The 26,720-nt window shown below is 33.2% G+C and overlaps 3 protein-coding genes across 3 annotated transcripts in view; 2 read left to right on the top strand and 1 right to left on the bottom strand.

Moving 5' to 3' along the window:
* Window positions 1–4,345: 4,345 nt before the first annotated feature.
* On the top strand, window positions 4,346–12,054 carry LOC146538809 (fatty-acid amide hydrolase 2-like). The gene is made up of 12 exons (XM_085185588.1): window positions 4,346–4,504; window positions 7,054–7,281; window positions 7,628–7,751; window positions 7,902–8,073; window positions 8,318–8,442; window positions 8,610–8,699; window positions 8,830–8,975; window positions 9,384–9,466; window positions 10,541–10,718; window positions 11,104–11,226; window positions 11,315–11,452; window positions 11,707–12,054. The coding sequence occupies exons 2-12, from the start codon at window positions 7,066–7,068 to the stop codon at window positions 11,851–11,853; spliced, it is 1,542 nt and encodes a 513-aa protein (XP_085041714.1). The 5' UTR covers window positions 4,346–4,504; window positions 7,054–7,065; the 3' UTR covers window positions 11,854–12,054.
* A 447-nt stretch (window positions 12,055–12,501) lies between these two features.
* Window positions 12,502–26,720, top strand: part of LOC146538807 (fatty-acid amide hydrolase 2-like) — a 14,942-nt gene continuing 723 nt past the window's right edge. Inside the window, exons 1-11 of the mRNA XM_085185585.1 lie at window positions 12,502–12,716; window positions 12,840–13,106; window positions 13,292–13,418; window positions 13,853–14,024; window positions 18,829–18,953; window positions 19,198–19,287; window positions 20,081–20,226; window positions 20,853–20,935; window positions 21,132–21,318; window positions 21,775–21,897; window positions 26,043–26,180. Of these exons, the coding sequence (XP_085041711.1) occupies window positions 12,669–12,716; window positions 12,840–13,106; window positions 13,292–13,418; window positions 13,853–14,024; window positions 18,829–18,953; window positions 19,198–19,287; window positions 20,081–20,226; window positions 20,853–20,935; window positions 21,132–21,318; window positions 21,775–21,897; window positions 26,043–26,180 (1,506 nt within the window). The 5' untranslated portion in view covers window positions 12,502–12,668. The remainder of the gene's footprint in view (window positions 12,717–12,839; window positions 13,107–13,291; window positions 13,419–13,852; window positions 14,025–18,828; window positions 18,954–19,197; window positions 19,288–20,080; window positions 20,227–20,852; window positions 20,936–21,131; window positions 21,319–21,774; window positions 21,898–26,042; window positions 26,181–26,720) is intronic.
* LOC146538808 (uncharacterized) lies at window positions 15,854–18,311 on the bottom strand. The gene is made up of 4 exons (XM_085185912.1): window positions 18,239–18,311; window positions 17,194–17,277; window positions 16,663–16,745; window positions 15,854–16,549 (listed from the first exon to the last, which is right to left on the bottom strand). Exons 1-4 carry the CDS (start codon window positions 18,309–18,311, stop codon window positions 16,379–16,381), a joined length of 411 nt encoding a protein of 136 aa, XP_085042038.1. The 3' UTR covers window positions 15,854–16,378.

The following is a 26,720-nucleotide window of genomic DNA, read 5'->3' as shown; positions in this document are numbered from 1 at the left end:
TCCGTACAAATTTCAGGAATTTGGAAATGCTTTTAATTGCTTAGATTTAAAAACTTGATTTTGTCTGTTCCAAGAGACCGTAAACTATAAATAATATAAATATATAAATAATATACTATAAATAAATAAATAATATAATAATAATGTAAATATTTGATATTAATTTCAATTTGCTATCTTTATGTGATCTCGACATAAATGGTCTTAACAGACGGACACTGAACTGATCTTATATAAGGGCTCTGTTTTTTCCTTTTCAGATACGGAATCCCAAAAAAAAACTATTTTATTATATTTATAAAAATAAATACATAAGTAACTTGTAGATATGTATAAATTATAATAAGTTATTGTACAATATGGAAGGTATTTGTGTAGAAAAATATTTACTTAACACTTAACACTGCAGTGGGTACATAGTATGTATGTACGTTACTCTAGAAAGCGTGATGTATTATATCTTCAAACTGTTTTACGTGACTACTGAATCGCAACTAGAATATCAAATTAATATACTTACCTCACTGACCTTTTATGCAGTCTTTAACATACTAACTCAGATGTTTATCTTTTTATGGTCCTCAAGATGATGTGATATTTTTCAAAAATTTATACTCAACTAAAAAATGTAGTAGTAGTAGGTAGCAGTGACGCCACAGTAAAGTGGCACTGCTTCTGATTAGCCCGATAGTTGTGAGTTCGATTCTCACTCGAGGGAATGAATTATTTTCATTAGATTGCGGTGCGTTAAGTTCTACCGCTCAACACACAATGTTTCGAAATTAGGTGGTAAGTGAAAAACGGAATGTCTTGTTACTAGATTATTTTTGTCTACCCAGACACATATCTATCTATACTTAATATAATAAAGCGGAAGAGTTTGTTTGTTTGTTTGTTTGTTTGTTTGTTTGAACGCTAAGATCTCTGGATCTACTGGATCGATTTACTTTGTTTTTGTTTTGTATGAAAGCTGCATTCTTCAGAAGTGCTATAGGCTATATAATATTACATTACACATATATACTAATAAATTAAAATACTTTCTAATTTCACATGCAATTTATTCTGCCATGTTAATAACAACCGTCGTGTCGCTACGCGACCGCGTTTGTCACCGCGTCATTTTGATATTCATCCTTATGAAAATAAATATAATAGTCACTTTTAGCATTTCAACTAGATTGAAATTATATTTCTATAGAAATTATATTCTTATATTTCAAGCAGGCGTAGCCGCGTCCGGGTCCGCTAGTACTAATATAATAAAGCGGAAGAGTTTGTTTGTTTGTTTGTTTGAACGCTAAGATATCTGGATCTACTGGTCCGATTTACTTTGTTTTTGTTTTGTATGAAAGCTGCATTCTTCAGAAGTGCTATAGGCTATAACATTACATTACACATATAAACTAATATATTTTAAAGTACTTTCTAATTTGACATGCAATTTATTCTGCCATGTTAATAACAACCGTCGCGTCGCTACGCGACCGCGTTCGTTACCGCGTCATTTTGATATTCATCCTTATGAAAATAAATATAATAGTCACTTTTAGCATTTTATCTAGATTGAAATTATAGTCTACTGTATAACATTCTAATAAATAATTAAGGAGATGTCATTGATTCGAAATGATCTAGCCTTCGGGCGGTATAGTATGAGTATGACCGACGCGAAAATATTCTTATAGTTCAAGCAGGCGTAGCCGCGTCCGGGTCCACTAGTACATAATATGTATTCATGGGTGTTTCTAAAGATTTTCTCCAGAGGGACTTTAGCAAAACAAATTAGTTTGTATAAAGGTTTTTCTCGACTTTTCAGGTCAATTGTAAGTAATATTTCGAGGGTGGGCACAAGCCTTTTTGAGGGATGGGAAGTGCGAACGGCCCGACTTCACCCCATATTCCTCCATCCATGTATATATTTATACATGGTGTTTAGGTGCATCATACAATCATAATTGTTTTTAATAATATGGTGTCAGTAACTAACACGCGAGAGCACCTTGAATTTTAACCTTATACGTCATTTTTTTTTAACCTCATCATCATCAACCTTATCGTCTTTAAATCAACTACAATTTTTTATTTTCAATTATTTTTCATTGAAAATATATAAATTTTTACTATTTGGATCTTTTTTATTTCTACTGAAAGCTCTCACTTCTTGTCAAATTTAATAATCGTACGCCCAAAGGTCGAGTACGGGCGATTTTTATGCAAAATGTAGAAAAGCTTATAAAAATCTATGAAAAGATTTATGGGTCATAATCAGAAAAGTGGACATTTTCGAATTCGTAACGTAACTGATAAGTAACAACACTGATAATGTTTGTTACGAAACTGATGACATAAGGCATTATATACAACAAAGTAAGGATATTATACGAATAAAACTACTGTTGTTTTTATTTAATGAGACACAAATTAAAATTTTAAAGATTCAATCGTTGAATTAACAGATTATAAATTTAAGAAAACATAACAAAGTGACAATATTAACAATATAATAATGCTAGTTCGTAACGTAATAAACTTCTATTTCTAGTTAGAGATCACAAAGTTAATGATAAAATTAAATCCACTTTAAAATATATCAAAATTTGAGTCGTTATCACGGGAATTAAGTTTAATTCTTTATAAGTGTTTATTCCGCATATCTTCATATTTAATAGGATTGGTATTTTTAAGACGTTCTCTATATCTTTTATGTGTTTCAGCATTTGACATAGGAGCCATGACGCTTACTGAAAATAAAAAAATATTTATCAATAGATATTTAATAATATTTTATGTTTATTGTTTAGATCTTTAACAACGCTAGTACAGAACGTATTTGTTTTTAAATAAAAGCTTCACCCACTTGAACTACATATTTATTAATTCACTATCTCCAGAGAAAAAAATAGTAATTACAAAATCACAACTAATTTCAGGAAGAATAAAAAAATTTTTTAACTAAATCGGTTAAGCCGTTTCTGAGATAAGCGTGCACAAACACATTAGACAAACAAGCAAACAGGCAAAAAACTTAAAAATCATTATTTTTGGTTACTTTACGTTATCAAAAGTCACCAATTATTTTTTTCATATCCCAGCAATTTTTTTTATATACATATCTTCCGATGGTAACGTAATTATGAACTAGGCTTCATATTTTCTCAGTTTCGTTACGTAACGAAATATAACGCAATTGAGAATAAAGTCTGAGAAATTCTAACCTTTTTAAATATTTGCTCATAAGCCACGTGTTGCATGTGTAAGCACTAAAGTTCTTTTTTGAGATTTTGTAAAAAGAAGCAAATAACATAAACAAGAAAACGAAATTATAGAATACTTACCAAAATAAAAGCCGTTTATAACCCTGAGATGTAATTTTACATATTCCCTCTAAAACATTTGAACCCCTCAACTGCTGCGAGAACACTACTTGTTGTAGCTACGACAGCATTGACTTTTAGAATTATGGTGCCACAATAAAAACTAATATTAAACACCATCCAAAATAATTGCATTCATAATTTAATTGTACGTTACTAGCCCTGAGTAACAAAAAAGACAATATTTTGGGACAAATTTACTTAATTCATATATATTATTTATTAAATAATATATCAATAAAAGTACTTTTGTTTAATATTTTGCATAAAGTAAAGTAATATAAACATATCTGAAATCAAATAAAACCATAAACATTCGTAACAAATCAATTTTTAAAAAGTAAAGTGGTGAATGGGACACGAAAAATTGTATGGAAGCATTTTGAAAAGTTTTTTGCAACTAACAAAAAATACTATTAATAGCCATAATACATTTAAAATATTACAAAAATCTTTAAGTTAATAAGTAAATTTATCGTAAATGGCAAAATATTTAAATTATCTTTAAAATTGTATTTTTAAAACGCATTCAAAGTAGCGGGACAAGAAAAGACACAAAATGTACACTTTTTCTGATTATGACCCTTATCTTAAAAAACACTATGAAAATATAAATAATAATGAATAAGATTAGAAGCTTGAATTTTTCTGTATTCCGCATACAACAGGGTAGCTAGAGGGAACCTAGTGTTACGAAACTCCGTTCTCCACCTTCCACCGAGTTTTTGATACCAAGTGATCCTATAAGGGTCCCGTTTTTTTCTGTACATCTTACATAACTCTCAAAAAGATATAAATGTAAATAAAAAACAAATACCTACATATATTAACTATAATATACTAATTGATCAGTGTCCTACATATAAATAAAAGTTTAACCAGTTATTTATTTATAATCGAGAGAATGTATAAAACTCAAGTTAATTCAAGCATTAAGCGTGGAATACTTACCAGTCTTGTTTCTATTCATTCGTATTGTACCCACGGACGACAATATTGTGATTTAGCTAGACTTTAGTTCTATAAAACCATCGTGGTCCGTGGTCGTGTGTTGTTGTGGTCTGTGGCTGTGGTATACTAGGATATTACATATATTTATATGATTTTTTTATGTTATTTTTTTTTAAGTAAGTGACTTTTGTGCTATTTATATTATAAGTACTTTTTAAGTATATTATAGTATTATATGTACATACATAATAGGTTAATGGTTATCGGGTGCGGTCAGTAAAATAAAATAATTTTATTTCGAATATAAATCGCAGGAGCACAAGAGTTTCACTGTAATGCAGTGGTTTTTGGTTCGATCCCCACTCGGTGGGAATGATTTATTATTTATTAATATCTGTTTCTTTGCTCTATCACTAAAAGCCCGGTGTTGATTTCGCCACTCAACACGCTGTGCCTCGAAAAATTAGGCGAAAAGTGGGGAATAGAGTGTTTTAATAATAGGTTCCCTTTCCCTACCCTGCTATAAGCGAGATACAGCGTGAAGCTGTGACATTTAATTTAATCGTATTCTAGAATTAATTATACATATTAAAGTAATTTTTATTATTTTACTCGACGAGAGATAAGACGCATGACGTGTTTAACCAACTAGGAAGAAGGAACTATTAAGAAACAATATAAATACTATATTTAACAATTCAATAGCAGATATTTTTTTAATCTTTGTAAGCATAAAATGAAAATAATACAAGTTTCGTAGCAACCACAAAGCAGCCCTAAGCCGCGTTGGTTGTGGGTTCAATTCCCATTTGTCTCTAATGTTAAGACACTCGCGGCGGAATTCAACACCGCTCACAACACTCTTTATCGACACCAGAGCGAAAGAAATGAAAATATTAAATATTTAATTTGCTCAAGTGGGAATCGAACCCACCACCTGTTGCGTTTACATTCACATACACAAACGCTTGTACCAATACGCGACGACGATGACGTCATAATATATTATAAGTAATTTTTATTTTATAATATCAATTAATATAAATTATAGACTTACTGGTTTACATAGGCTTGACATGACAACAAAACGTGTTTAGCAATAATAAATAGTTTAGGTAAGCAAATCTATATATATAAAATCGAAAGGTCACTCACTCATCACGAAATCTCAGAAACTACAAGTGCTAGGAATCTCAAATTTTGAATAGGAGTTATTTATAGGACGTAGGTACTCATGGAGACAGAAAATAATAATAACGTAGTTCACGCAGGCGAAGCCGCGGGCGGGCTGCTAGTAATTGTATAAAATCAACACAATATACATGTTTGTTTTGAAATCAACTCATATTTTATTTTGTATTGCCTCTTCATTTCCACCTTTGCTATTTATTTAATGTTATATTAAATTCCACACCAGGAATGTTTTTATAGTCCGTGTTTCAAAATAAAATAACGAAACCCTGAAAGGACTATATATTGTACGCCTGTTTGTCCTCGCTTCTGTTGAACTGTATTCATTAAATTGGTATGGAACCTTTAGCGGTAGGGTCTGATTTTCACTTGTCTAGTTTTTTAATCTTCACGCATCTCTGCTTGACATGTTCTTTTTGTTACATCTTCACCATCTTCGGGAACCGAATAAAAAATTAAGAAATTTCCGTTTCGCACTTTCCGTTCCGTTCCGTGTCATTGTATCTAGACTCTTGAGTAGCGGAACTCAAACATCGTGCTTTGGCTCATTAGCAGAGCAAGGAAAGAAAAATATTAAATACTTTATTTCCTCGAATGGTAATCGAACTAACGACCGCTGCGCCACCACTAGTTTCATACTTCGTAACAGTTACTATTACATTACATTTCCCTAATAAGAAAATATCGTGTTTCCATCATTACACGAACTCCTAGTATTACATAATGTACGACCGCGGAACAAGCACGAGTAGAGCAGTCAGTGACGCAACGACCAATTGAGCGTTACTTTGCAAGTCACCGTTCAAGTGGTTCTTTTATATTATTATACTGATTACCCATAGATAATAGGCTTGGGACATGCATTCGATTGTAGTTTAGATTGTTATATCTATATATATAAAATCAAAAGGTCACTCACTCATCACGAAATCTCAGAAACTACATGTGCTAGAAATCTCAAATTTTGCATAGGAGTTAGTTATAGGACGTAGGTGCTCGCTAAGACGGGAATTTGCAATATTCGATTTCTAAGGGGTTGTTTTTGGGGTCGAAAGTTTGTATGAAACTTCGTTACTACAAATGCTAGGAGTCTCAAATTTTGCATAGACGTCACTAGGACGTAGTCATGGAGACAGAAATTAATAATAATAGTTCACGCGGGTGAAAGCGGGGGCGGGCCGCTAGTATATTATATATGTAGGTAAAATTGGAAGGATGAAACTTATTTTTCTTAATACTTAATAGTAATGTTGATTATTGTTCATTTTAATTCATTCATTTGTTCACGCTGCAGCAAGACTCCGTTCCTATAAACACACTTCTGTTTTCTACTTTGCGCCACTAGATATTTCATTTCCTCTAATGGGAATCAAACTCCCAGCCTGTTCCGTTTACAGTCACACGCTTCTGCCCCTGCTCCACGCCCCATGAGTGGCATAACACAAAATGACATAGAACAGAAATAAATAAAATCTATAGTACCCAATCCTAAACTAAAAGAACTTACAGTAATATTTTCTTAAATTCTTTACAGCTAATCATCAAAATGTGTAAAGTCCTTACATTTATACGGATTTTTATGGACAATGTAATAGATTCCATCTTCGGACTATTCTGGGGATGCAGCAAAGCTGTCATTCCAGATGTTGAGAAGAAACATTCATTTCTTGCCGAAAGCGCAACAAGTATGGCGAGGAAAATTAAACAAAAGGAATTGAAATCTGAAGACTTAGTACAAGCGATGATTGACAGAATTAAACAGGTTTGAAAAAACATTTTTTTTTTATATATATATTATTAAATTGTTGTTAATAGAAAAAAAATTAAAGTATAATATAAGGAATCTCGAATAAATCACTTTTTTATACATCCAGCATCCAGAGACCTATATATCTTATCCATTCAACACGCAATGCATCCAGAATTCGGCGGTAAGTGGAAAGTAGAGTCTTAACACTAGCCTCCATCTGGTGTATGCGGGATAGAACGTAAAAAAAGCTTTTTAGGCAGAATTACTTTCAGCTCTGTTTTGAAAACTAAAAGTTAATTTAAATAAGATTTTAGTATTTATTATTTGTTATTTGGAATTTTATTTCACGTATTTTTAGGTCAACCCGTGTTTAAATGCTATTACTGCAGATCGGTTTGAAGAGGCTTTAAAGGAGGCAAGAGAAATCGACCGACAGCTGGCGTCAGGAGCCTCCGATGAACTTTTGAAGAAGCCATTTTTGGGTAAACTTAAAAAGTTATAAATAGACAAATAGTGGATATTAAAAACACTTTTTATGCTAAGATTTTGTAATCATGTGTAAATTTTAAGCCGCTGTTTTGCTAATGTACGCACTTTTCTAATAAAATATATAACAGCATTGCTTTTTGCAGGAGTTCCTTTTACAACAAAAGAGAGTCAGGCAATAAAAGGAATGCCGTTGACGATGGGCTTGTGGTGTCGCCGCAACGAGAGAGCAACAGAGGACAGTGATGGAGTGGAGTTGCTGAGGAACGCTGGAGCCATTGCCATTGCTTGCAGCAACCTTCCCGAGTTACTCATCTGGTAAATATTTATAGTAGAGGCCGTCATGGCGCTGGGGGGCAAGGATGACGATCTCCTCTAGAGGAAATGAATTATCATTTAGCACCAAGGATTTATTGTGTTTTATTGTCTAGAAGACGGAATTGTAATCTCATTTACAGTGTAATTTTAAAGGCAGGACTTTGAAATCTTTTTTGTTAGTTTATTCCAACTTTTCCTTATCCTATGTTCCTTATCTAATATTGATTAGAAAACAATATTCCAGGCAGGAGACCCGCAACCCCGTGTACGGCATGACGAACAACCCGCACCACACGGGCAGGTCGCCGGGCGGCTCCAGCGGGGCGGAGGCCGCTCTCGTCGCGAGCGCAGCCAGCGCTATTAGCTTATGTAATACATACATATTATTTACATTTATTTAGTTTTTTATTTTAATATTTTCATTCCATCGCTATGGTAACGTGGCAGAGCATGGCGTTAAGTTACGCACTTCGACACGCAATGCCTCCAGATTTGCTTCTCACGTTTCTCATTTGATTTTTATTACTACTTTACAGGTTCCGACGTAGGTGGTTCTACTCGTATGCCAGCGTTTTATTGTGGGATGTTTGGGCACCATCCCACTCCTGGCACCACTAAGACCAAAGGTAAAAGCAGGTTCAAATAGTAATATTATGTTAAAATAGTTAGCAGGCTGAAAAATAATGGAAAAATATTTTTCAATTATAATATTAAACTGACTTTGGGAAGTATTACTCTATTTTATATTCTTTGCAGGATCGTTTTATAGAAATGGTGAAGAAGACAGCATGTTCTCTCTTGGCTTTATATCCAGACACGTGGAAGACTTAGGTCCTTTGACGAGTATCATCACAGGAGATAAGGCTAGTCTGCTAAAGTTGGACAGACAAGTCGATATGAAGGTACAATTTGTAACAAAAATTCACACTCATTGTTAAACTTTAAAACACTATTTAAACTAGTTTTATTTTTTATATATATATAACAAAATAATAAACACAATTTATTAAATAAATTGAAATCATTACAGAATTTAAAAATCACATTGTCAATTTAATTATTTCTGGAGTGGATTCGATTTCCACTCGAAGAAATGAAATATTTAATATTTTATATCTTTGTTCTGATGTCGAGACAAAGCAAGGCGTTGAGTTCCGCCATTCAACACGCAACGCCTCCGGAACTTGGCGGAAACAAAGTTTCTTAACACTATATAACACTAGGTTTCTTCTGCATACCCTGATGAATGGGTGACACAGCGTGAATCTATATATTAGTATTAATTATTTTTTATCCTACCTCTTCCGTAGGAAATTAAATTTTACTATTTGGAAAGCGCAAACGACGTCAGAATCAGTCCTTTACGACAAGAAATGAAAGAGGCCATGCAAAGGTATGCATAGTTAATTAACTGATTGTGTATAATATGACCAGATACTATGTTATAAAGCAATAGGCTAAGAGCGACGTGTCAAGATTATAAATTGTGTTAATTAAATAGTAAAACACCATGTCTACTTAGCGGGAAAACTCGTTGAGAAAATGTAGTAAGTAGGTATATTTTCTTAGCTTCACGCTTAATCCCGTTCATAACAGGGGTGTTACGGGATTCAGGATAAGGCAAAGAAATCATTTCTTCGCATTTCAATTTTACGTCGAAGCAAAGTGTGACGTTGTGTTACGCCACTCAACATACAATGTCTCCAGAATTCGGCGGAAAATGAGGAACAGAGAGAAACTAGAAAGAACCTAGTGAAGTGTAGTGACACTGTATACTGTATACCTGATACAGCGTGAGGCTGATTTAAAAAAAATTCAATACTAAAATAATATTACATAATATTAAAACATCCCGTTCTCATTACGACACTTCCGTTCCCCACTCTCCATCTGATTCTCCAGGTTTGCGTGTTGAGTGGCGGAACTCTCCACAGAATATTACAGTTATCGTGTTTCATAATAATATTTATGTTCGCGGAAATGCATTCATGATTAGTACGTGCAGTCAAGCATGCTGCATCACGGCGCGGCTTCGCGACATAGACGTTAAATATAAGCAATTTAAATAATAAATATCCTCTTATTTACATCAACTTCCATAATTAAAAAAGTATTTTTTAAACTCGGCGTTGAATTCCGCCACTCAACACGCAACGCCTCGAAAAATTCGGCAGAAAGTGGAAAACGGATAGTCTTAACTAGTGTTAAGACGGGAACCACTAGGTTCCCTCTACCTACCCCGATGTACGCGGGATACAACGTGAACTTGATTTCACTTTACTTCATTTATGTTTGTTCATTAAAAAATAATATATAGATACGCCTCAAATAGTAGCTCGCAGTCTGGAATTTAATCAGAATGAATAATCCTAACGAAAAATAAATAAGCAATATTTATTTTTCCAACCGTTATCTAAACAAAGTTTTACTATTAAGAATACGCTGATAACCATTTTTTTTCATTCAGTGTCATACAAAAAATCAGTGGACAGTTCAACGTCACCCCACAGCCTTACTATCACAAGGGTTTGGACCACATATACCAATTGTGGAGCTACTGGATGAACAAGGAGCCTGGTGTTTACTCCAAAATGATCAACAACGATGAATGCGACACAAACGGATTTTTAGAGCTAGTGAAAAAGGTATTCCTAATATATTTATGATCACATGATCAGTGTTTAACTTATTTCTCGCTTTCATAATAATGAAGCCGCAAAACCAGAACGTTTGAACATTCATATCCTCTTTAGGTGTAGGAGTGGTGGAGTGGAGTGGCAGTCGAACCCACAACCGTGGGCGAATATAGGTATTTTTAATGGGAGTTTTTTCGCGTAAATGTTGTTTTTCTTTATATTTTCGGAGCAATTTTTTTGTTAGTAAAATTTCTGGGGTGGGCACCGACCGCCCGCCCTCTTCCTACGCCCATGCCCACAACCGTCGCGTTTTGACACACTTCGGCCAATGCGCCAGGGCAGTCTCAAGTCAATGTATATTATTAAATACCAATTGTATTTTTACTATTTACAGATATTCTGTCTCAGTAAACATTGTTTGTTTTGTATCCTGAGGGTAATAGAGGAACAAGTATTTGGAATCCCTCAAGCAGAATGGGCTGAAGATCTAACCAAAGATTTGAAAAATGATTTATTTGTAAGTATAAAACATAGAATAGATATATAAGTATTTTATACCATGGCAATAAAATTGCAAATTCATACAAAAATTCTGTTTTCCTCAGTCAAAGTTGGGTGATAATGGGGTGTTGCTGTTGCCGAGCGCGCCGCACGCTGCGCCCTACCACTACTCGTGCCTACTGCGGCCCTACAACATCGCCTACTTCATGCTGGTCAACCTCCTCAAAGTACCAGCGACACAGGTCACTCTTACAAAACATTACATATATAACATTAGTGAAACAGGGTAGACAGAGGGAGCCTACGTGTTCAGACACTCCGCTTCTTATTTTCCGATGAACTGTGGAGGCATTGCGTGGTGAGTGGCGGAACTCGGCACCACTGCGATGAAATGAAAATATTAAATATTTCATTTCGTCGAGTGGGAATCGTACCCACAACTTGTGGCTTTTACAGTTTCTATTTATTCCGAATAACATAGAATTTATTATTACAGGTACCTCTCGGCAAGAATCACCAAGACCTCCCAATCGGTATCCAGGTGTCGGCGGCGCCACACAACGACGCGCTCTGCTTAGAGGTCGCCAAGTACCTAGAAAAAGAGTTCGGCGGTGCTGTACTTGCTTGTAAAGTTCAGAACTAGAAACAACTAGAAAAAAACTGAAATTACCATATAAATGTTTTTTTATATATGTTTTACTAAATAGCTCGTTTTCAGTTAAAATAACAACGTCAATGAGTAGTTTGCTTTCGCACTGTTGAAAGATATGCTAAATATATTACGTTAAGTGATAAGTTAATTTTTAAAATTTTATACTAAATAAAAATTATTATTTTTCGTTTACTTTCACTTTTCCAAAAATCCTTTGTCTCAGTTTAGGGTTTGGTGTCTCATAATAGAAAAAGGAACTTACATATTCTATATGAATTCCCTTATTTTAAAACACACTTTGTTGTCCGTCCGTCTGTTCATCTGTCAAGAATATTTATCTGTTGAGATAAATATTCTTGACAGACAGAATCAAATGTTATCGGCTATAAGTTCGATTAAGTTTAACTTTGTATGAAATTCTCCGAGTTTATACTCTGAGAATTTCATACAAAGATTGATTGATTTTTCAAAATCTGTATAGGAGTCCCATGAAATTACAATTATGAAATTAAAGAGACAGTCAAATTTTGTAATTTTTGTCAGTTACACTAAAAAATAATCTGTGACTTATGCTTAACAATAACATTGACAGCTTCAAGCTGTCATCATCGACAGCCCTCAATTGTCATTTTAGTTAATTGTCATTGTCATTATCATTTGTCTTCTAACTTTTACAAACTTTAGATGTGAAGTGAAGGTAGAAAATATTATTATTATAGATCAAAATATTACAAAAGCCTTAAAAGGGAAATAATTATTTTTTTATTATATAAGTATCTATCTAATGTATTGAATAATAATAAGAAATGGCTACGAAGAATGTTCAAAGTTCGCATAAAACAGAAAAGGCTGAGGTAAGCAATTTTTATAATTCAAATTTGGATATTTGTTATTTTATTAAGATTAATTCGGATGATTATTTTATTTTTGTTTTAAAGTAATGGATAAAATTTTACGATGCGATACCTTATTTTTAGCGCCGCAAATCTAAAACAAATAAAATCTGTAAAGGAGTTGTGGTAAATATTTTGAAAAGTATATACTTTTTGCTACGACTTTACATTGATAAGTTCGTAGACTATCTTTTTTCTTTATATTGGAATGAGCACCGCAAACCTGTCCCTGATTTGGAAGATAAACATTATAATTTGATGTTAAGTGCTGTATCTCTAGCAGAGAAAATCAGAAAGAAGGAACTTAAATCAGAAGACCTAGTTACAGCTTGTATTGAAAGAATTAAGCAGGTAATGACATACAGCATGTATATTTTTTTATTAGAAAATTAAAGTAACATATTGAACAAGTTTTGCTATATATGTAATATATTTTATACAAACTATTATTAATATATTTTTGTTATATTTTTACCAAATCTTAAGTTAGAGTCATATTCCATAATGATTTGATTTTAATCTATTATAACAAACAGGTCAATCCAATTATAAATGCAGTAACTGATGAAAGATATGAAGCAGCTCTCAAAGAGGCTAAAGAAGTAGATAATATGATAAAAAATGGACTAAAGGAAGAAGAGTTTAAACAAAAACCATTCTTGGGCAAGTCTTAATTTATTTATTGTTTATTGTTTCAGTGAAACAATAGATAAATTGTTAAACAATAAATAAATTGTTTCACTTAATAGTGAAACAATAAATAACATGTGAATTATGCAAGAAAAAGTTCACATTGTTATATTTTTGCTATTTCCAATAATTTTTACTACAGTTATATAATCAGTGGGACTAATGTAGATTAACTTAATGTATGTAGTCCACCACCAGATCATAAAAAGATATTATATTTCAAGACTGCATATATGGCGCTGTTTTTGATACTTTCACTCCTTATGACTCATATCTGAATATATTTTACTTAAACCACAATTAAAATATGGAGCTGCAAGGGAAATGTAGTGTTTTTGCTCTTGCTGAATACAGCATACTGCCTGAAACTAAAATAATAATTTAATTTTTATTTTCTTATTATATAGGTGTCCCATTCACTGCAAAAGAAAGTCACGCAGTAAAGGGTATGTTACACACTCTCGGTGTTAAATCGCGGAGAAATGAACGCGCGGAAGACGACGCGGAGTGTGTGCGCCTCCTGCGCGCCGCCGGGGCCATACCCCTGGCTGTTACTAACGTACCTGAGATTAATAAATGGTAAGATTTTGTAAATATTTTAGGACTTTTTTTTTTTTATTTTAAAAACTACATCCACGGCGCATAGTTGCCCGTGCCTTTTTTTATTTTAAGAAAGTTCTTTTAATGTGGCGTACTTAATTTTGGGACAATTTAAACTGTACTTATATCTAGAGCTTATACTAGAGGGGTTGGATGAGACCCCTACCGACATTTTTTTTTTTTTTTTTTAACATATATTATTATAGTACATTTCATATATAATTGTCTTTTAACAGAACTAAGAAAGGGGGCTGTCATGGCGTAGTAGCACCACATGTAATTGCGAACGCGGTGGTTGTTTATTCAGTACCCAATGGGGGAAATTAAGTATTTTTAGTTATTTGCTGTGGTAACAGCATAAAGCGTAGCTCTAATATTAGACGACAAGTGGGCAACAGGGCTTCTTTATCATTATTACTAAAATACTAATAAGTAATATACTTAAACTACTCAAATATATAAATATCTTAGGTACTCGTATATGATAGAGTTTAGTGTCCTTGATGAGCTAACAAAGGACTTGGATACTTGACATCATTTTTACTATCTATGTTAATGTATATTATAATGTTTTAAACGTAAACTGAATTTTTAAGTAAGTTATAACACTAAATATGTAAAATTTTATTTACATATTAATTAAGCATGTAATTTTACCATTTTAATGTTCTTACTATCTTCGTTGTTTTTGCGGTTTTAGAAAAAATATAATAATAAATTGTTGTGTCAAGGACAGTCGCAGGGCCGTAAAAAGTGACTGTAGACGTGACAGGTTGTGGGTTCGATTCCCACTTGAGGAATATGTACTATTAAAACGCAGCGTTGAGCTCCGCCTCAACGCGCAAAGCTTCTAGAATTCGACGGAAAATGAGGAAAGGAGTGTCTAAACACTAGGTTCCCACTGCCTACAATGCTGTGTGCAAGATAAAGCGTGATGCTAAAAAATTATAATAAAATACAAATAAATATTTTTCTTGATTAGTGTCTCTAAAATTCGTGTGAACATTTTTTTCGATTTGAAGCCATTATCGTTCATTTGACCGAATAAGTCAAGATAATCTCGACTTATTTAATAAACTGAGGCCAGTGCTGTTATATGAACTTATATTGGTATGCAAAGTTCAGAATTACCAATGTAAAACCGCTTTTACTGCCCCGACTCGTGTCATTAGACCTCGCGGAATGAACAATACCATATATAAAATAGCGGTTTTCGATACTTACTTTCAAAAACGGCAAGTATTTACTTAGTTCATATTTAAGGTTATTTTATGTGAAACTTTAAATACAATTTTTATTGTTTGAAGATATATTCTTGATATATAAATTAATTGAAATACAAAATAGCTTTGTTGCTTCGTATGCAATGCAACGTGTGAAAGGAAAAGATCAGTCATCAGTTATTTGCATAGTTATATCATAAAGTACATAAGAAAAATATTATAAACACGCATAGTATATGTGAATTCTAGTGGAAGGAATAATATATCATAGTCTTTGCACTTATAATAAAATCGTAACGGATCGGTGTCTATACATACATGCAAGATATAAAAGAAAAAATGTTATTAGTAGCTTTTAATAACGCGATAGATTCTAAAACATTTTTTTTTTGTTTATATCATGTTGTTATTAGGTTCCATCTGTCTACCACTACTAGGTTTATCTATTATATGCGGGATACAGCCTAAGCGTGATGGTTTTCCGAAGTAACTGATACGAGTTGATCTTTGCGATGAATACATTTACTACTAATACGGTTATCATTTTATTACACTATTATAACTATATTAATGTTTGTTTTACGATTCATTTTATATGCATTAATTTATGTTTTACATTTATTATATTAAATGTAGATTGCGTTGACCTTGTTCTGTGGTTATTGTTTATTGTAAAACAATAAAATAATTATAGGTTATTATTATGTATTTTAACAGTAACAGTTTTTTTTTGTATTTTATTTGACGTGGTTGACTTTACGCCTTTTCTCTGCTTAACTCTCAAATTCTACACATTGCGTCCAGGGTGTAGTCTCAACGCCGCTATTATCTACACTAATTTTATTATATATCTACACTAATTCTATTACAGTTCCTAACTAACTTAACCTAAAAATTAAAAATAAAAAACAAAACCCGTGTTGGGATTTAGGCAGTATTTAAGGAGATAAATGAAATCACGTTGCACTCAGTACACTCGTTACAAAAGAAGAGAAGCTTTATTTCATAGACAACCGGCATCTTAACAAAATACGCGCTGGATCGAAAAAAAAAGATGAATGAATGAATAGGCGTTTTGCGTGAACAGTGCGTGCGTTGAAAGTCTCTCTTTCAACCAGATTCTTCTCCCTCAGAATAGGCAAGTAATGGGCAGATTTTACTGAATGATCTGCGAAGGATACCACTGGACGTCCGTACGTCGGCAACTCGGATGACTCCACCTGGGCTAGGATGCACAGCAATCACTCGACCCATGTTCCATTTTAAGTGGGGTAAAATCTTCTTTTAGAAGCACCAATGAATTGAATTGTAGCATTCATAGACGTTATTGACACGACGGCTCGTTTATTAATAGTGGACAATGTATTATTAATTCCCACGATTGTGCTGCTTACAGTACAAGCAGGTAAACCTAATTTCTCGTAGAACTCCTCAGTCATGAGACACGAAGTACTGCCACTGTCAAGAAGAGCGCGGGCTGTGTATAACGTTTGATTCTTACCTACTATTTTTATTAATGCCGTTGAATTGTTTAACATGTGCAGAAAACGATAAGCTCGGACCGTGCGTTAAAGTAGTGGATGCATTAGTACCACTGTCGTTGTCGAATATATCACGAAACTCTAACCAGTTTGTATAAGACCCACTAAATTTAGGAAGTTGTATAGTTTCTAGACAGAGAGTGTACACTCACTTTGCTATCTTGATCTCTTTTCTTATAATCCGCCAGAATTTGTTGAGCTAACGATAGTGATTTATAATAAAGAGATTCGAACTCGCTACGTTCCGCTAACTGACTGTCTATATTGTCAGTACAGTTAGACTACACTCCAGTGATAATTGCACTTCGTCATATTGTTCGTACATAGCCTCGAGTCTATTTAAACGCAATTGTAATTCATTTACTTCAGAAGGGCTTCATGTTAAATGTTCTAAAGAATTTAAATAATTAGCGAATACCGTTACTCTTCCCTTAAAACTGGCCCTTTTCCTGATAAGCTCCTTACAACCTAGAATGTATACAAAGTAATAATTACTAACAATATAGGTATAATGCTAATTATTGCAAATAACGCAGAACTATTATTATATTTGATAATGAAAATATTTAACAAGTTTATCTAATATATTGTTTATTAATTTATTAAGTTAGTTACAACAATAATTACTTTATTAAACTGTATAGTTGAATAAAAACTTTAAACCTTAGCGATTATGTAAAAAGATTTTCTATATAAGTTTATAATTTAATAATAAAAATACATATATTTTATAATTATTATCCTTGTGGATTATATAAACTTTATATAAATAAAAGTAATGCAAATCAAAATACACAAGATTCAATATGGCGTATGAACGCTAAGTATAAAAGTAAAATTAACAAAAATATGTTTGATACTAACCTTAAACAATATTTGAAATCTTAAATACTACGTTAAGAGTGTTGGGTAAACTAATCATCAGTAATTATTATACCAGAATCTCCTAATTCCAGACCACAATGACATTGCAATATTGCATGTCGAGTTCCGACTATCCATACCTATATTATAAATTCGAAAGTAACTCTCTGTCTGTCTGTCTGTCTTTTACGCAATCAGTGTCAAGCCGCTAATTTAATTGTGATAAAATACTCATACAGAGATATTTGAGGGTCTCGGGATGAACATAGGATACTTTTTTTCTCAGATTTGTAGTATTTTTGATATATACCAATATATTAAAATACTTATTAATTTGACATGCAATTTATTCCGCCATGTTAATAACAACTGTCGTTGCTAAGCAACGATTTGCAAAGTTTGTTGTTAGAAAACGTCACCCAAAATGAGCTTGCTTAACGCATCTCTCTATTGAAAACTGAAAATAATTTCATAAATATATTTAATAAATATTCGTATAGTTCAAGCGGGAGTAGCCGCGTACGGGTCCACTAGTATATATATATAATTCTTGATGTCCACCGACTTTTATTATAAATCCCTTGTTTAATATTAATTCCTGATGCTGATCCACACATCCAGGCTCGAATAAGGACCATATGTTGGGATTTAAGCAGTATTTAAGGAGATAAATGAAATCACGTTGCACTCAGTACACTCGTTACAAAAGAAGAGACGGTTTATTTCATAGACAACCGGCATCTTAACAAAATACGCGCAGGGTGGACCGAAATAAAATTATCAATGAACGAATAGGCGTTTTGCGTGAACAACCCGACTGCATAAAACTGAAAAGAAAAACAAGCCCAATAGTTCATTAAGATTCAGAACAACAGTCGGAACCCATTTAAATTTTACGGGGCTCAAACAATTATGGGTCCCGACTGGTAATTCTAATTAAAAGAGCAACCGTTGAGTTTCTTGCCGGCTCTGTGCCGGTGGTAGCTTTATGTAGTTTAAGTATTTGTAAAACTCTATTGGAATAATTAATATTTTGTAAGAATTGACAAAATAGGCCAAAGCGGGTCTCTCTACATAGGAACTTACACTCATAAGCACATCCCTCGTTTATTTTGCGCTGTCGGGTAAAAAAGTTTGTGTTCTTATTAATTGCAGGCAAGAGACCCGCAATATGTTGTTCGGTCAGACCAACAACCCGTACCACACAGGGCACATGGTGGGCGGCTCCAGCGGCGGCGAGGCGGCGTTGTGCGCCGCGCTAGCCACGCCTATATCGCTTTGTAAGTTATACACATTTAAATTTAGATAAATGGTAAGCGAAAATAGTAATTATTTTTTATATCCTGCTATTTTGGCAATTAAAACTATTTATTTCAAATGAAACTACTATAAATCTATTAACATTTATGTTTGTTCATTAAGTTTGCACTGCATAAGCAATTTTTTCTGACATTACAGAGATTAGATTTATTTGTTTGTTTTATGTATAAATGTATTTTTTTTATACTATATGTACATAACTAGGTTCAGACATAGGCGGGTCGACGCGGATGCCTGCATTCTTCTGCGGTCTATTCGGGTACAATCCCACAGCGGGGCACACCAGCCTTAAAGGTATTAATTATCTGTATAAAAACTTTTCTCAATTCTTTATAATATTTTACATAGGTTACAATATTAAAATTCTAAATATTAAAAAAATGCAGATATAGATTTATCAAAATGTGAGAAATATGGTCAATATTTTTACATTAATTGACTCCACTATTATCACCACATCGACATTTTGTCGTATCTCAAAAGAAGGTGTTTTGGATAGATATATAACAAAATCTATTAATACACATGGAAGAATATATGGGAAAATCTATTAATGATATTAGTTACTTAAACAATAATTCTTAAAATTGTTGTTTGTCTGTGCACGCTAATCTTCAAACCGGCTTGACGATTAATGCAGTTTTCAATATTGTATTTTAGTGAACTTTCCTTAATAAATTGTTTATTATAGTTTAATCAGTTCATAAATAAAAAAGTTATATCAATATAAAATATTTTTTTTAACTAAATTACTGTAAAATAATAGGTGTTTAATTGAATATACTCAAATTTTAACTTTTAACAGTCAGTTTAGTAAATAAAGCGAAGCCGCGAGTTTGTCGTTAATCTAAAATAATATTTTATAGCTCTTTACATTTTAAAATGTTATTCCGCACTTAGGAAAACTTGTTTTCTAAAAAGTAATTTTATAGGCGTCCTCAACCAAGTAGTGCGAAAAGTAGAAAGTAGATAAACTAAAACTTCCATTATTTTTATGTTAGGATCCACATATTATATCGTTTTATGCTATTTACTAAGTATAAATAATAGTAATATATTTTTTCAAATCTGCATAATTATCCCCCAGGATCAGCGCTACGATCAGGATTAGATCCCACGATAGCCTCCATCGGGTTTATAAGCAAACACTGCGAGGACCTCGCGCCTCTCACTAAAATAGTAGCAGCGGATAAAGCACCACTACTGGATCTGGATAGAGAAGTTAATGTTAAGGTGATGTACTTATAGGTTATATAATTGTAAAAAAAATTTTAGTTTCACATTGTCCCGCACATAGCAGGGAGGCAGAGGGAACCTGGCAACATAGTTTTAAAACACTTTCAGTGTCCACTTTCCATCAAATTAAGAACATATTGCACGTTGTATGGTGGTACTCTAGCAGTGGCGTAGCTAGGGTATTTGCTGCCCGGTGCGGCTTGGGGGACTTGATGCCCCTTTCCTGTTGATGAGTTCTAAAAAAAAAAAACAAAGTGATCGTCGACAATGAGTTCTAACAAAGTGATCGTCGACTTTGATGCCCCTTTCCTTTTGATGCCCGGCGCGGCTTAGAGGACTTGATGCCCTTTAAAATGGTATAAGGTCCAAAAAACAAAGAAAAAACACACTGATCGTCGTCTTTGATGCCCTTTTCCTTTTAATGCCCGGTGCGACCGCCCCGCTCGCACCCCCCTAGCTACGCCACTGTACTCTAGGCCGCACTTTGTCTCGTTACGTCATGTTATCGTGCGAATAAATAAAATAATCAATTCTCTTAGATGGAAAATAAAGTGTAATTATAATATTTAAAGTATTATTAATTAATTTGCATGTTGCCTAATTAATTTTTTTTTTTTTTACAGACAATCAAGTTCTACTACGTGGAGAGTGTGAAGGACATGCGGATAAGTCCACTCAACAGTGATATGAAGGACGCAATGAACAAGTACGTTTTATATAATTTCTAAACATATTATTGTATATACTAAAAAGATGTACGTATTATTTATTAGCTATATAAATATTGTGATAGAATGTTTAAAAAAAGTTACAGTTTATACATTCTTATACAAAAAAAATGCGTTAAAGTTGATATGATTGTATATTTCTTTAATGTTGTAAACAATATACGTCCTTTCCAGAGTTGTAGCGAGGCTGACACAGCAAGCTGTAGCGCCGGACAAAGTCCCCAAGAAGTACTACCATGAGGGTTTCAACTACTGCCCCTCGCTGTGGCGACACGCCATGACGAAGGAAACTGAGAATTTTGCTAAATTACTCACTAACAATTTGGACGAGGCCAATGGCCTGATGGAATTAGGCAAAAAGGTTTGTTTTTTCATTTTATTATTTTTAGTGTATGTATATACAAGAAAAAATTATATGTGAAAGTATCAACATGTTTCCAAAATAAGTTTTCAGTTTTATTTTATATTATACTGTTTTAATAATTCTTCTTCCATAAATATTTTTGTAATTAACTGTGCCTACGATATAGTCTTCATAAGATAGTAAATCGTTATATTTTTTTATTAATGAACTATAGTACTATGATTATTAAAGTACAATACTGAAAACTACATTTAAATCGGTTAAGCCATTTTCGAGTTTATCGTGCACAAACAAACAGGGAAAAATTTTAAATATCATTATAAATACTATTACATTATAAATAGTATTATAAATACCTCCAATAATAATTTTTCTGACGTCATCAGTGATATTATCAGTATACATATATAGATTATATAGATTTTTTAATATTAATCTTCTGTGCCTTTCCAGTTGTTGGGTAGATCGGATTACACTTTGGCAGCCATCCTCAAACTAATAGACGACCAGCTCCTGCCGCGGACGCCGGCCGCGTGGGCTGAAGGCCTCACGCAAGCACTCTCTGAGGATCTCATTGTAAGTTAAGGAACTTAATTTTAAGACACTTTGTTTGTTTGACATCACATATTTTTTTAAGATATGGCGTGTCGACGGCACTCACAGCCGCGCTCTGTCTACCAGATGGGGGAAGTAAATATAATCCCATCAAAAACATAAATGTAAAATGAAAGCCAAGTTCTGTAATAAAACGTATGCTTTCAGCGATAAAAGAAGTGAGATGTAAATGTATGCCAAGTTCAATGGTCAGTCCTGAAATTTATTTTTAACAATATAAAATATTTTATAACAACTGAAAATGCCCATTCTTCTTACAACTTGGAGACTTTATTTATGTGTAATATCTGACTTGGCTAGTTTTCAAATTAATTTACATCGATATAAATGAATGTATTCAAATTCTATTCTATTCAGATTCTATTGTAAATTCATCATTTTTTCTAATTTTATTATTTTGTTGGAATAACTCAACACGCAATGCCTCCAGAGTTCGATGGAAAGAGGGGAACTGAGTGTCTTAAAACTACGTTCCCTCTGTCTACCCCGCTATGTGTGGATACATCGTAAAGCGGATTTATTTATTTTTTATTATTTTGTTTAAGTAATTTTTAATTTTCTCTTATTTTTTTTATTAACAATTACTTAATTTTTTACTGTTAATAATTACTTTATAATTACTTCTGTTAAGATAGCTGGTAGGCTGACAATATATCAAATTAAAAATCAAATCAGCTTCACGTTGTATCCCGCACACAGCAGAGTAGACAGAGAGAACCTAGTGTTAAAACACTCAGTAACTCCACTTTCCATCGAATTCTAGAGGCATTGCGTGTTGAGTGGCGGAACTCAATGCCGCGCTTTGCCTTGGTGGAAATATAATTTTTTTTTAGCTTCATGATGTATTTCGCGCACACCAGGGTAGGCAGAGGAAACCTAGAGTTAAGACACTCCGTTCCCCACTTTCCGCCAATTTCTGGAGGAATTGCGTGTTGAGTGGCGGAACTCAATGCCGCGCCTTACCTCGACACCAGAGCGAAGAAATGGAAATATAAGTTTAACTCAAGGAAATAAATATTTCATTTCCTCGAATGGGAATCGAACTCACAACCAGTCGGTTTTACAGTCACACTTTGTGCCCCTGTGCCACGACTGACCTTACAGATAGTATATTATTATTAAATTTTATTTATATTTCTATCAATATAATTATTTTTTTTATATTTATTTTTTAGTGTATTTTTTTTCTGTTTTCGGATTCTGTACCTCGAAAGCAATAAAACAGAACCCTTATAGGATCTTATATAGGAATTAGTACTTAAATATTGTAATAATAATTTAATATCAAATACGTTAATCGAATATGCAAATACTCTTAGTATAATAAGTACTAAAACATATGTTTAAATTATATTAAATAATAATAAAGGATGTTAATCCATTTATTATATTTGTATATTTTTACGTGAAGCCCTTGAAGTCCACATGATGGCAGGCTTTCTCAGGACATAAATTAGAGTCATTTTTAGCTACAAATGGAGACATATCTTATCTTAGAATATACTTGAAAGCATCGTGTTGTTTTAGATGGCTTACGTAAGTAATAGTGAAGTTAGTCTACAAAACAAATAAAATATTTACTAACGTGTAACATAAATTAAAGCAACATATATAAATAATGCATTGCTCTTATTTTGTTGGCAGGCGCTAAGCCTAAAAATCAATTATCACGAACTTTGATTGCTATGCTTTCACTACAGGCGCTATAAGTAAATGTTCCTAATTGAATCTATTTATTGAAAAATTATAAGAAAATATTAAAAAAATACTAGTTTCGGCTTTTTCCCTTTACATACACCCAATTACTTAACCGGATGCTAAATTTCACCATTCCAGGTCATCTGGAACTTGGTTAACATTAAGGTCTATAGGTCAGTCACCCCCCTAAAAATTAACGATTTTTGGACGTCATTATCTAAATAACTGTTTGAGCTGTGTTTATGAAATTTTATGCACGTATACAGGTAGGGGGTCTAAATATTTGAGCCAAATATGATAGGTTTAGGTGGAATATTTTTTGAGTTACCAATAGGTAAAAAGTGGCTTCAAATGGTTCGTGTAAAATAACACACGGTGCTGCTCGCCAGTTCTGAAACCCAGAACTTGGCACGCGCTCCGCGCGTTTTAAATTTAAATGTTGGATACACGCCTCTCTGCGAGGCGATGGAATCAATAACCATCGCGCTTACAGACGCTACAACAACCTAACTGTAAATTGTTTAGATTTTTACATATTATATAAAATTGTCATTATTAGAACAATTAAACCATTGTTATATTGGTTTTAATAACTTTGACATGGCAATTTAAAATACATAAAATATTCACGAATAATAAAAATGTTTCAAATTAGGATTATTTAAATTTTATGTGACCATTACATCCTATCCTATATCTTATAAAACAAAGTCGCTTTTCGTGTCTGTCTGTTGTTTCTAACTCTTCTTCTTCTAAACCACCCAACGGATTTTGATGCGGTCTTCACCATTAAGTCGAGTGTTTTTCGTAGAAGGTTTATATATAGTTTATTATTTGTACATTCTTATGTAAATTAACATAAATACGATAAATGTGTATAAAGTCCTACCCGTTGAGACACTTTCGCGCATGCGCTGCTTTTATGGTAAGTACTACATCAAAAAAATGTACTGGAGTATTGTTCCTCTTAATAAGATCTACAAAAAAGTCCGCGACGGCATATTCGTATCTTTTAAGAATAACGTGTAGTGATCATTTTTCTGTCTAAAAATAATAATTTCAATATATTTTTTATTGTGAGGGATATTTTTCCATAATGGTATTAATCCTTATCCTTTAAAATACTTTATTAATTTTCTACGTTAAACGAAGATAAAATTTGCTTTTTACAATATTTCGGAATTGCGAATAGTTTTACAGAAAAACGCATTTAATTGTTGACACATCCCGCCGTTGAGACATCAGCTGTATGTTACTCAAGTTTCACTTATCCCTTACTCTCAGCATATAAATAAGTACATTAGTTACGTTGGCCATTTAATGTAGACCAAAACTATCTTTTACTGTTTTTCATTTTAATAAGTACTTTAGAAGTTGTTACAATATCAAAAAAATCCTTGCTGCGAAACAGCTCGCCACTCGCCATGCGTCCGCCGCGCCCGCCTGCCTTACACGCGTCGCTGGTTCAGTGGTAGAATGCTCGCCTGCCACGCGGGCGGCCCGGGTTCGATTCCCGGCCGATGCATTCTATTTAATTTTCCTCACAGGCAGCCACGTCGTGCTTGCTTTTCATCAGGGACAGAATACCCCCTTCAGCATTAACCACAAGCTCGAAAAAAAAAAACCCGGCTGCCTCTATAGCAACGATCATCATCAGGTGACCCGAACGCTCGTTTGCCTTGTCCTTTTTCCATAAAAAAAAAAAAAACGAAGATTTAGTTAGATGCGTTTGCACGTATTGGATAATTGGAGTTGAATGTATTATTTAAGCGCGTTATATTTGGTTTCACATTTTTTGTAGTAGTTAGTAGTAGGTAGGTTTTTGTTTATAATTTCTTCCGTTTAAAAATAGTCATTTAACTATCTAAAAATAGTCATTTAAATATATTTTAATAAGTACTTGAAAAGATTAGTAGCACAGATTTAAAATTACGGTACCTATTAAAAAATCCTTGCTGTGTAAAACAATTGGAAAATGCGGGTTGCATTAGGGTTTAATTAATTTTCACATTATCTTAAGTGCTTTGCAAACATACATTATATGAATAATCCAGTAGTAAAAGCGGGCGAAGCCGCAAGAGGGTCGCTAGTTTATTAATAAAATTGTGTAAATATTGATATTGAAAAGGAGGCCAGTCGTGGCGCCCCTGCGCCACAAGCTTGTGAAGTTGTCACTATAAACGCGACCAGTTGTGGATTCGATTCCCACTAGAGGAAATGTACTATTGAATATTTTCAATTCTTCGCTCTGGAGTCGAGGCGAAGCGAAAGTTCCGCCACTCAATACGCAATGCCTTTAAAATTCAGCGGAACTACCCTGCTAAATGCGCAATACAACGTGAAGCGGACAAGGTAATTCTGCTGAAACACAATTTCTATTATTATATTCAACTTGATTTTTTTTTCAGGAAACACTAGGCACAAACGGAGTTCTGTTGTTCCCGTCAGCCCCGAGCGCTGCGCCGGCGCACTACGTCATGTACCTTCGCCCTTATAATTTTGCACTGTGGGGAATTTTCAATGCAATCAAGTTTCCTGCAGTACAGGTATATATTTTATGCAAAAAATACAATTAATAGGCACAAAATTCCAATTAATATTTGGTTTCACTAGGTGACTATGTTAAACTATATTAAGAACTAGCGACCCGCATGCGACTTCGCCCGATTGAATTTCATTATTATTAATTTACTAATCTACATTACTTTCATTTTTTAATAATAATAAGTTTCTAAATACAATATCTATATTGAACAGTAAAGTTTCAGACAATTCCATTGTAGCTCTTAAATTACTAATCCAATTTTCATAAAACGTACACACAACATAAGAAAATACAATACTAGCTAGGAACCACCGCGATGAACAAGGCTATCGATTATAAAAATCGTACTCAAATCAGTTCATTAATTCAGGAGCTGAAGTGCCACAAACAACAGTTATTTACTTATTTATAGCAATTTCTTAGAACAAACACAAAAACAAACACTAAATGTTAACGTTAACTGCAATTAAATCGGAAACAAAAGCACAAACAAACACAAACATAAAGATTTTAAAATTATTATTTATTACGTTATTAAATA

This window comes from Heliconius melpomene, chromosome 5 (assembly GCF_056956725.1).
Source record: "Heliconius melpomene rosina isolate 202511_hmr_F chromosome 5, ASM5695672v1, whole genome shotgun sequence".
NCBI lineage: Eukaryota > Metazoa > Arthropoda > Insecta > Lepidoptera > Nymphalidae > Heliconius > Heliconius melpomene.
Note: the sequence above shows the minus strand (reverse complement) of the source record. Positions and strands in the feature narration are given on the sequence as shown.